The sequence below is a fragment of the Sinohyriopsis cumingii genome, chromosome 17, assembly GCF_028554795.1.
Source record: "Sinohyriopsis cumingii isolate HCF-2022 chromosome 17, ASM2855479v2, whole genome shotgun sequence".
Classification (NCBI taxonomy): Eukaryota; Metazoa; Mollusca; class Bivalvia; order Unionida; family Unionidae; genus Sinohyriopsis; species Sinohyriopsis cumingii.
In genome coordinates this window covers 75,288,471-75,300,775 of record NC_142977.1, presented here as the reverse complement: position 1 = coordinate 75,300,775, position 12,305 = coordinate 75,288,471, and the positions used below count along the sequence as shown (strand labels likewise).

The following is a 12,305-nucleotide window of genomic DNA, read 5'->3' as shown; positions in this document are numbered from 1 at the left end:
TCTCGTAGACAAATACACACACACACACACACACACAAACACAATACACTAAACGCTCAGTCAGGTTTATCCACCCAAAGAACCATAAAAAATACACTTACCTCACAACCTGATTCAACCTCTCACCCACCCACCCACCAACCTACCATACACTAACCTCTCAGCCAGATTTACTCCCACACACACAGAGAATCATACACAATACACTAACATCACAGCCAGATTCATCCCTTCACACACAAATACAATACACAAACTTCACAACCAGATTCATCCCGTCACACAAGCATAACCATACACAATACACTAACCTCACACCCAGATTCATCCCTTCACACACAAATACAACACACAAACTTCACAACCAGATTCATCCCGTCACACAAGCATAACCATACACAATACACTAACATCTCAACCAGACTGACTTCCTCACACATAACCAAGCAAAATACACAAAGCATTTAACCAGATTCACCCATCACAAATACAACCATTGCAATATACTAACTGCACAACCAGACTCTTCCCCTCACACATGCACACACATACACGCGCGCGCTCTACAATAAACTCACAATCATTATCCCCCCTCACAAACACAATACACTAAACTCTCAACCAGACGCATCCGCTCACAAACACAACCATACACAACACACTAACCTCTCAGCCAGACTCATCGTCTCACATACTCAACCATTCAGTAACCACTCAAGCAGTCTCTTGCTCTCATACACTCACAACCATACACAATGCACTGACCTCTCAACCATAACTCATCCCCTCAAACACACAACCATATAGAATACATTAACCTTCTAAACCTCAATAAAACAAATTATTCGAGGCAATTTGTTTAATTTTGACGTTTTTGTACCATCCAACATGTACTGAAAACATTTCCAATTTTCTTATAATCTTCATTTAATTCGCTGTGTTGAACTTGAATTTGATTACTGGCAAGTGTTTAAAAAATGGTATCAGCTCGGATCACATCCTAATGCCATTTAATGTAACGGGTTATATAGACAAATTGTCTAATTACCATAAACAACATTACAAAAGAATAAGCAAAATTACAGAAGAATAAAGTACCGGGTTCGAGGCTGTATTTTTTTATACGCAAGAATATGTCTTATTTTCATATGCAATATTACAGTAGAATGAAGTGCCGGGTTCGAGGCTGTATTTTGTATAGACAAGACTGTCTTATTTTCATATGCAATATTACAGAAGAATAAAGTGCTGGGTTCGAGGCTGTATTTTCTATAGACAAGACTGTCTTATTTTCATATGCGATATTACAGAAGAACAAAGTGAAGGGTTCCAAGAAAAAAGGTTCGAGTTCCTCGTCTTCAGATTCCTCTCCGGAAACTAAGAGATCTCAGAAGCCGAGTGAGTTCATTGATGACGCAGTCAAGGCGCATAACGAGTACCGGAAACTTCATGGAGTGGGACCACTGAAGCATGCGAAAGACTTGAGCGAGTACGCCCAGAAATGGGCAGAGCACCTTGCCACGACGGACAGCTTTCAGCACAGTGACTGTACCCATAAAGGGGACAGACTAGGAGAAAATATAGCCTGTAAATGGTCCTCGTCGGGGGCAGATTACACAGGTTTGCGAGTTTAGCAATATTTATAACTACAAAACTGAAGAACTAGCCTAGAAAAGAAGGAAGGTAAAAAGGATGGATGGATAGATGGATGGATCAAAGGGAGATGTTTTCAGAATGTGTGGTTTATTAATACCACTGCAAGGTCTCTGAACTTGGGGCTGGCCTCGGTTTTTATCGATTGCTTATGGTGTCATTTCTTTTCGGTTATTTGTTAAAGAAAATAGAAGATCAATAATATCAAGAGCAGATAAGCAAAAAATAAATGTCGATACTTTGTGACACCTTTTGTAAGCACCTCTGAAACACTGTGAATGCTATGCAAACTTTAATTTAAAAACAAACAAAACAAAAAACCATTTCTTTCAGATTCTTGCGAAATCAAGTCTGTGCATGAGTAGCGTTACGAGGGAAACGAGAGCTTCCTTTGTGGGGACATCCTTTTCTCTCGACTCTTTAAATCAGGCATGTGCAACCCACTGCCCGCAACCTGTTTTACCCTCTGATTTACATCATATGATGTGACTTTACAAATCGCTTATCTGGCCTGCGCCTTGGAGGTAGTTAAACATGCCTGCTTTAAACTTGGCTAATTTAGAAACCGGTTGTTTCTTTATTGCTTAATACTTTATTGTAATTTGCTGCACTCAAGTTCAGAATCCCAGCTTTTGTCTTCAAATAAGATATACGATGGTTGTCCATTGGCACAGAAAACGACTAACTTAATCTTGCTATCCAGTCAGTGGACAATGGGTGTAATTCAGGATGGCTACCTGACACGAACTGGTATATGGTTTTATCTAAGTTTAAAAGTTTTGCATTGTGCGAGCTCGTTTGTTTGGATTTCGTCCACGTATTTCTTGGTAGGCAACCGATGTATCACTAATATTTATAGAAGAAAACACACAAGAGCTGAAATGGGATAAGAAATACGTAAAGTTTATACTGTATATTCCATTTGCTTTCAATTATGAATAACGATGTCTTTGACAGGCAAAGAGGCGACTGATCAATGGTACAGCGAGATCAGCAAACATGATTTCACAAAGGAACCTCGATCGAGTGGCACAGGTAAGGGAATAATAGAATTATCAAAGCTTCATTATAATTTTACTAAAGTGTTTATTTATTTCATACTCGAAACATTTTCAGGTTTTCATTTCAAAACTTATGAAATAATATACGTTATGCAGTGTTTTTTATGTGTTTTTATATATATATATATATATATATATATATATATATATATATATATATATATATATATATATATATATATATAACTCTTGCAGAATAACTCTGGTCTGGTTTTGTGATTAATTTTTCACAACCTATCTGTCAAGAACATATATTGTCAGTGGATTTAGTAAAATCTAAATCAGTCTCTCTCTCTCTCTCTCTCTCTCTCTCTCTCTCTCTCGTGTGGATAATATAGAAATATACACAAATCCGTTTCGTATCTTACAGGACACTTCACACAGGTGATATGGAAAGATAGTAAAGAGATGGGCATTGGAAAAGCCAAGACATCAGGTGGCAAGGTGATCGTGGTGGGCAACTATCGGCCGGCAGGAAATCTAGTTGGTCACTATGTGGAGAATGTCCCTCCCCCAAATAAATAATTTCAAACATCTATTGCGTCTGCTCACACTATCCCTAGTCTGTTCCATAAAGGGAATTGAGATGTAGGGTGTCTTGAGTAGCTGGACTGTAATTTACGCAGGGGATCCTAAGGGGTCAATCCTCTGATCTATACTTTCAACGATTTAATTCATTATATTTTGTATTTGATTAAATATAGCCCTTTATATAACTATACTAATGATAACACCTTGACCTTTCCTCGCCGGATTTCGACACCATGTTTGACACACTTGAGTCCAACATTCTGATTAACTAGTTCACTGCGAACAAAATGCAAGCCAGCCCCATAACGTCGCAAGCACTAGCCGTGGATAAAAAGACATTCAGTACGAAGTGTGTACTTAGGATAAGTAAAAAAAAAGTCATAAAACTGAATACATTTTTAAACTACTAGGAATTTATGTTGGCTATCAACTGCAATTCGATTGACGTGCTAAACATCTTGGTAGGAAAGCCTCAAGGAAACTATCGGTCTTGAAATGTATTTTTCAGATGTTACGTAATCTTGAATTCATCTTATCCAATCTCAGCATCTGTCCCTTAGCCTACCATTTCTGCATTTACATAAACAATACTAAATTTGAAGAAGAAAAAAATCTAAGGGTGTGCTCTGAGATTTGTGTATGACGATTACAAAAGTATATATAATAAACTCTTACTTAAGGCAAAAATGTTGACCATGGAAGCTATGGCTCTAAACTTCTGAATAACTGTGCGCCCACTTGTTTGGGTGCCTTGATGCGCTTTGATGAAAATAAATACAATTTTTTATATTCAAATATTTTAGATGCAACCTCAACATTTGGATTTAACCCCCACCAAAAAAAAAAAAAGAAAAAAACTTACATGTATGTGCCGTTCTGTGGAATGCGCTTTCTAATCAGTTTAGAGACCAAATTTTAATTAATTTAGATAGTTATTTTTTATCCTGAATTGTTAAAGACTGTATATTTAAAATATGCAAATTATAACACACACACACACCACTTGCCATGATGACGAAAACATGTTCTTTCACTGTTCTTGACTTATGTAATACCCCGTGTTAGACTAAATATGTCTCAGCATGATCTTAGACCTAAATTGTTGCTCTTGCATTTAATTTAATATCAATTTCAATTTCGACCTATAACTTTAAATTCCCTAGTTGTTTTGTTTTGTTGTTGCGTCATTCGGGTTATCCTAACCTAATAAAATCGCAGATTTAATTGCTACTTATTTTTAATGGTTTTGCTTGCATATATTTAAAGTTAGGTGCTATGAGCTTTGACCCATTGTATCCTCTGTATCACGCATTGTTTGTGTATGTCTTGCATATCACATTTTTATTTCTTTATTGTTATAATGTCATGTTGCCTATTGTTTTAAATCGTGCTGACTATAATTATATAAATAAAACGTATTTTATTTAGACTCGAATGTCGTTTGCTGTACCTGACTAACACGGGACATACAAGGCCTGATTACCAATGGACACCGAATGCATAACGAACAATGGATTGGGCAACTTGACAATGGATGCTAATTTAATGTGATATATATATATATATATATATATATATATATATATATATATATATATATATATATATATATATATATATATATATATATATATATATATCAGACTGTGGATGATTGATATAATAGATATTTAATTATATGATAGAATATCTGAGTCAGTTTGTAGCAAGTAGAAATAAGGAGTAATTTGTGACAGATAACGTAGAAATAAGGAGTCATTTTTGACAAGTAGCAAGTAGAAATAAGGAGTCATTTGTGACAGATAGCATGTATAAATAAGGAGTCATTTTTGACAAGTAGCAAGTAGAAATAAGGAGTCATTTGTGACAGATAGCATGTAGAAATAAGGAGTCATTTTTGACAAGTAGCAAGTAGAAATAAGGAGCCATTTGCGACAGATAGCATGTAGAAATAAGGAGTCATTTGTGACAGGTAACTAGTAGACATATAAATAATTAGTCAATTTTGATAGGTAGCAAGTAGATACAATTACTCAATTCATGACAGGTAGCAAGTAGAAATTATGAGTCAGTTTATAACAGATATCAAGTAGATATAATATCAGTTAGGAAACGTTTTCTATCACTGAAAATTACAGTTTGCAAATTTGCTTTGTAAAAAAAAATTAAACAGCGTCGAATTCCTGATTTTAGATCTGATGAAAAAGCAGGAGAAAAACAGTAAACAATTGGAGTAATGCGTTCCAAAAATAGTATTTGACAGAGCTAAAATGTATTTAAACGGAATATTGAACGACTAACACTGGTCAACAGTGAAATCATTACTGACTTGAAAAGGCCCTAATCTGTAGTATTTTGGTGTGCCGAACACGAATATAACCGTGAAAAATTTGTATTGGCTCTCGTTTTGAAGATATTCATATACCTCATTTTCTATGTTTCACTGTGTAAATTTCTCCAGTAGGACTGCAGCAACATCCGGAATAATGATGTAACATTGCATAATACCATCATGCTCACATCATCCACAGTTGATTGCATCATTTTCTGATGCAATGCAATACTAATGCCATGCGGCTGCTGAAGTAAGTTGACGTCAGCAGTGTACTATACATGTGTAGGCCTATTATACTAATGCCAGGCGGCTGCTGAAGCTGACGTAAGCAGTGTACTATATAAAGCCCAATCAGATAGGTTAAGCATTTAAAATATTTTAGACGTTGTGCGAGACAGTTCAAGCTACTGTTACATAAAACTTATTATTTTATCCATTTACGTACAATAAAGAACAGTAATGCCTCGAAAGTGTGTTAATACCGCGGACAATTTTTGCTATATTTGTGGGGAAGTGACATTTGCCAACCAGAAGAAAAGTATCAATTCTCAAGTGAAGAAGGCATATCATCTTTACTTCGGATGCAAGGTTGGTGACCAAGACAAGCCTTGGGCTCCGCATATATGCTGTGCTACATGTACAACACAGCTTTCACAGTGGTTGAATTGCAAAAGGTCATCAATGCCGTTTGCAGTCCCAATGGTGTGGAGAGAGCCAAGCAACCACCTAAATGACTGTTACTTCTGCTTGGTTCCTCCTCTTTCCGGCGGAATAACGAAGCGAAAGAAGTCGAGAATAGTCTACCCAAACATTCCGTCTGCATTGAGACCAGTTCCACATGGTGAGGGACTTCCTATTCCAGAACCTCCAGCAGAATATTCTCTTGATTCATCTGACGAAGACAAAGGTGAGTCGACCTGTTCTTCTCCTGGTCCATCAGCATGCAGTGATCCAGATTTTCACTGTGGTGCATCATCAACCCCACACAGAATAACACAGGAAGAACTAAATGACCTGATTCGTGATTTGGACTTATCAAAGAACAAGGCAGAATTGCTAGGATCAAGACTCCAACAATGGAATCTTCTAGAAGAAGATGTCACAATTACTGCATATCGAAAGCGCCACCAGCAATTGGAGCCTTTCTTCAGAAAGGAAAGTAATCTGATATTCTGTTCCGATATTGAGGGCCTCATGAATGCTTTAAAAATCACTCATGACCCACAAGAATGGAGACTATTTGTGGACTCTTCGAAACTGAGTCTCAAGGCTGTGCTTTTGCACAATGGAAACATTCTTCCATCTATTCCAGTAGCGTATGCTGTCCACATGAAAGAGACATACGATAACTTAAGGCAGCTACTGAATTCCATTGAGTATAACAAGTACAGCTGGCACCTCTGTGGTGATTTGAAGGTAGTTGCCCTTTTAATGGGACTGCAGCAAGGATATACAAAATACATGTGTTTCTTATGCGAGTGGGATAGCCGAGCAAGGGAAATGCACTACATGAGGAAGGAATGGACTCACAGGCAGAATGTAGCCATTGGAGAGAAGAATATCCAACACCCAGCTCTGGTTGAGGCTCAGAAAATCTTGCTACCACCCCTTCACATCAAACTAGGTTTGATGAAGAACTTCGTGAAAGCCATTGACCGGACTTTGCCAGCATTCCGATACCTGCATGAAAAATTCCCTCGACTCAGCGAAGCAAAGATTAAAGAGGGAGTTTTTGTGGGTCCTCAGATTCGAGAGCTTTTCAAAGATGACCGGTTCAACAACTTGCTGGAAGGTGACGCGAAACAAGCATGGAATGCTTTTCGCCTAGTTTCTACAAACTTCCTCGGAAATGTTAGGGCAGAAAACTATAAGGAACTAGTAGAAGACATGTTGATGAAGTATAAGAAACTTGGCTGCAATATGTCTCTAAAGATTCACTTCCTTCATTCCCATTTGGATTTCTTTCCTAGCAACTGTGGTATTGTTAGTGATGAACACGGCGAACGTTTTCATCAAGATATCGCAACAATGGAACAAAGATACCAGGGAAAATGGTCCACTACAATGCTGGCTGACTGCTGCTGGACACTCCTCAGAGATGCTCCCGAACAGCTGTACAAGAGACAGGCGAAGAAATCTAAGATGTAGTCAATGACTTGATTTTTTATAGGTAGGCTATTACAGTTGACCTTTTACTATTGGAATGCATTTCGTTATGTAAACATTAATTTCTTGCAGATTACAAAAGAACTAGAGCCAATTTTGCAATTTGACTGTCATATTCGTGTTCAGCACATAAAAATTGATAAGAATTGACTAATTTTATTTCAGTAACATGACTTTTGTAAAAATTTGTTGTCCAGTGTAATACTGGAAAGTAAAATATAAGTGTAATCTGACGTTACAAAATAATATCCATACACAATCTCATTATTGATATTTTAATATCCTTTTGTAAACTACTACATACAAATTGCTGAACTTATTTCCTTTAGTACAATTCTATATAAGAGGGCATCATACGAATGCAGGTGACTTTACCATTTTTAAACACACATTTTGTGGTAATTTCAGTGATAAATTTTACTCACTTAAACTCTTGCTTTTGGTTAATTTTTGAAAAAAAGCCTTAATAAATACCAGCTTATTTAATTGCAAAATATCAGTCGATGGGTCGTTAGGTTCAAAGAACTGTCACCTTTTCACAAACCAGTGGAATCGAACACGGCAAATACATATTTGTACCAATGCGAATCTAGTGTCTAGACCATATTCTGCTCACCAAGACAATGATATCCATGATACCAATGCAACTTCGTTAGGAAATTTTAATCGAGACATGTTCAGGTTAAACATGTTAACTAATATATATATATATATATATATATATATATATATATATATATATATATATATATATATATATATATATATATATATATATATATATATATATATATATATATATATATATATATATATATATATATATATATATATATATATATATATATATATATATATATGTGTGTGTGTGTGTGTGTGTGGTCTTCTAATTTGTCTGAAGGAGTTGTTTTAAAATCAAACAACAACAACAGAGATATAATAAAAATAACTTCTCTTATAAAGCAACTTAAGGTCTCTCTAATATTGATAAAACGTCACACAAAATATTTTGCAAGATAGACACACACGTGATGTCTAGCTATTTCGCAGAACTCATAAATGAAACCATATCATATAATCCAAAATTGTTAAGCCATCAGTGCTGAGCACATGAACAAAATATTTGAATCCTCGCTCTTGCGCCCCAATCAACTTTATTAAACACTTTATGGTTTAACAAAATGTTGCCCTTTGGGGTATGGGGAGAGGCGAATAACACAGAAACAATAAATGGGAGGGGGAGATATCTCTTTTAAGCAAGATCATGAGCTAAATTTAGAATATTTCGAGTTTAACGATAGACCGACAGTATACAAGCTCAGTGGATGACGCAAGAAACAAGCCATGAAAAATCAAGAATGTACGCTAACCTCATATTTCCAGATAAGTGTTCTGTATCTACAAATGTTATAAGAACAAATGTCCCAATGACCTTTGTGCCCTGTCCGTCCCTTCTATCTTGCCCGTGAAACCCATATGGATGCACCCGTGCCAAATGAGCAATCGATATTTTACGAGCACCACTTGGGGGCAAGAAAACGGAGTACCTTCGTGAAAAAGGCTGTGAAGAACAAACTCAACCAATCTGACTTCTAAACATCTAACAAAAACTCAAGCGTGAGAAAATAGTTGTCAGAAACTAACAGAAAGCACTGATCCAGATGCACAGGCTGTACACATCACTGGCCACAAAAATCTAAACTCTCTCAACAACTACCACAAATTTGGCAACTAGAAATATATTAAAGTCCAACCTGCTTTCTCCAAACTTTGTCAAACAATCGATCCACCCCATTTGAATAAAATATAATAATGCAATGCAAACCAAAAATCTTGCACGTACCAGTCAGAGTGGTTAATTCGTCAGTCCACATGTTATTCCACAAGACTTCACGCAGCGTATCATTGCACTATAAATAACAACACTTGCCATATTTCTAGGGGGACCCCGAGTGGCCGAGTGGTCTAAAGCGCTCTCCGTCATGGATCACTGCCATCTCACCTCTGTCTGCGTGGGTTCGAGTCTCGGGCTCGGTGAATGTGGACATGTGAGAAAGCTTGCCGGTAGCTTCTCGCGGATCGGTGTTCTTTCCGGGGTTTTCCCGAGTTCTTCCTCCACCATTAATACTGGCCGCTATGCATAGCCTATCTTGTGCTGAAAAATGCCGTTAAACCCTATAACACAACAACATATTTATAGGACAGAAAATATAAATTTCCTAGAAAGTCATGAAGGAGAAGTCTCTTCACGTTATCAGCTGGGTATTTTGTTGGAGGGGTCTTTAATACACGGCGGTAATTTTAAACCAATACCAATGATAACACCAGCATGTCACATACAGCTTTACGTTTTACCAAGGAGAATGTAGTTATATATGATAGTAACACGGATATCTAATTCTCCATGAATAGTCCAACACTTATAAATCATAATACAGTTTATACACACTTAGTTACAGCTGTGTACCAAAACTTTCCATCGGATGAAAGTTACACTTTATCCTTTTAAAAATAGTAATTAATTTTCATTTCCATAAGACATCCATTGATTTAATGTGATAATAATTATAATATCAAATGTTTTAGGTTTCTTTTTTGTAATGAATAGAATTTGTGTATATAGGGTGGACAGGAGACTCCACTACCCTCATTCACATATTCGTTTTAATGGGCGTTTTGTTTTACAACCAATAGCACGTGGATCGAGATGTTCCTGATACAATACTTACAACACGTAGCAATTATAGCTTTTGTTTTTCAAAAAGCGGTAGATATAGCTAGATTCTACTAAGATAATTAATTTGATTTTCATAAAACAGTTCAAGATCGGGCGGTCAATTTAAAGAATGTCAGACAATAATGATATCTGTTGAATTTGCTGACTGTATTTGCAAACGTGCAGGGTTATTTTAATTTAAATTGAAAAAAATTGATTGAGAAAAAATAATCCATGTTGATGTTTGCATCGAGACTAGGAAATCCCAGCCGCGGGGCTGCATTATTTATCTCCCGTACAGAGTCTTAAAAATAATAGACATTTCTCCCCGCCATTATGAAAATGTGTGAGTGTATTTAAGTCACAGAGAGAGAGAGAGAGAGAGAGAATATTATATAATCTGAGGGTACGTAGCTATGGTAAGGAAAGTATAATAATTACTTTAACAAGAATTTTTTTAAATGTTTAAAATACCTTGTTTGTTTTCATTTTGCTTGGTCTATTCTACACCCGGTTAAACATACTACCCCGTAATAGATTAATATATACTGGCAGTGCTTTCTCTCTTGACCGTTCAATGTTTTAATTTCTTCTTCGTTTAAACGAACTTTCGCGTTTGAATTAAAAATATATATTTTTTAAACCATTATAAATGAAAGAATGTCTCCAAAAATTGCGAAAAAGGAGTACTATAGTTTCTAGCGGACACACTCTACAGAGATGTAAAGAATTAATTCCCTCCATTGACACATAGCTACTTTTTGTTGTTGTTGGTGGTGGTGGTGGTGGTGGTTTAACGCCATTGTTCAGCACAGTATAGGCTATAAATGGCTCTAATGGAAATGTATGTGTTTATTTGTATATGGTTTAAATAAAAAATATATGAATAGCTTGTACTTCATATCCTTGATAACCCCCTATTTTTTTGTACATTTTTAATTAAAGGTAAACTTGGCAAGTTTCGTGCCTTTTAACGAAAAAAATGTATGTACCTCGATATCTCGTGGTATGTCAAAGATATAACATAGATAATAAAAAGAAAAGCAAAGCATCAATGGCGCCAACAAGGCAAAAGAAGATACACTTTCCTGGAATCGGTATCGTCATATCCCGTATTAATTAAACGGGAACATAGAAAATGGGGGATTCCGACTCTATCTCCTCCCTTATTCGGACAAGTATACGCCGACCCTCTGTCCATAACAGGATTGATTGGTACTGGTGTCCTTTGATCGTTCACTGGCTAAAGACCGGTCAGGCGATTCTAATTTGATGGGGCCCTCCATATACATGTAACTTTTAAGGCGCGAGTGCTGATCTCTCGTTTCATGGAGGCGTGGTCTGCTTGTTGCTTTCAGTGGGTCAAGGACTTTGAGATGGAGCTGCTTATTCCTCACGGCCGGGGTAGGTGTAGGCCGCAACGCACTCTCAACTCGAGTGTTTCGAAGCAAGTAAGGGACCCTAGATGGAATCTCATCCAGCAACGACTGCATCTTTCAGATCACCAAGGATCCCTGGGCCTTACAATTATCTGAAACAAGATGACCCCTTACCCTCCCGGGATTGCGAAGTCTTACTCTGAGCCCCGTAAGACTCAGAGAGGGATCCCATAACCTCCTGATATTGAGGAGTACTCTTTAAAGAACAGCAAGGTTCCATAGATCGATGAGTGTTCTTCCGAGACCCTAAGGGCTGATAGAAGAATCCTATCCACTCCTGAGATTGAAGAGACTTCGTACGAGCCCCGAAGGGCTCATAGAAGGATTCCATACCTTCCTGTGGGTCTTATTTCCAGTCCCGTAGGATTCAAAAACATTTCTGACCCATAGAGGAATAACTTTTC

The 12,305-nt window shown here is 36.9% G+C and overlaps 1 protein-coding gene across 5 annotated transcripts in view; it reads left to right on the top strand.

Moving 5' to 3' along the window:
- The window catches only part of LOC149779254 (uncharacterized), a 66,628-nt gene extending 61,954 nt beyond the window's left edge, over positions 1-4,674 (top strand). For all 5 annotated transcript variants that reach the window (XM_089939843.1, XM_089939842.1, XM_089939844.1 and 2 more), the window contains 3 exons: positions 1,311-1,620; positions 2,611-2,688; positions 3,085-4,674. In XM_089939843.1, the coding sequence (XP_089795969.1) occupies positions 1,311-1,620; positions 2,611-2,688; positions 3,085-3,239 (543 nt within the window). In that variant the 3' untranslated portion in view covers positions 3,240-4,674. The remainder of the gene's footprint in view (positions 1-1,310; positions 1,621-2,610; positions 2,689-3,084) is intronic.
- Positions 4,675-12,305: the final 7,631 nt, after the last annotated feature.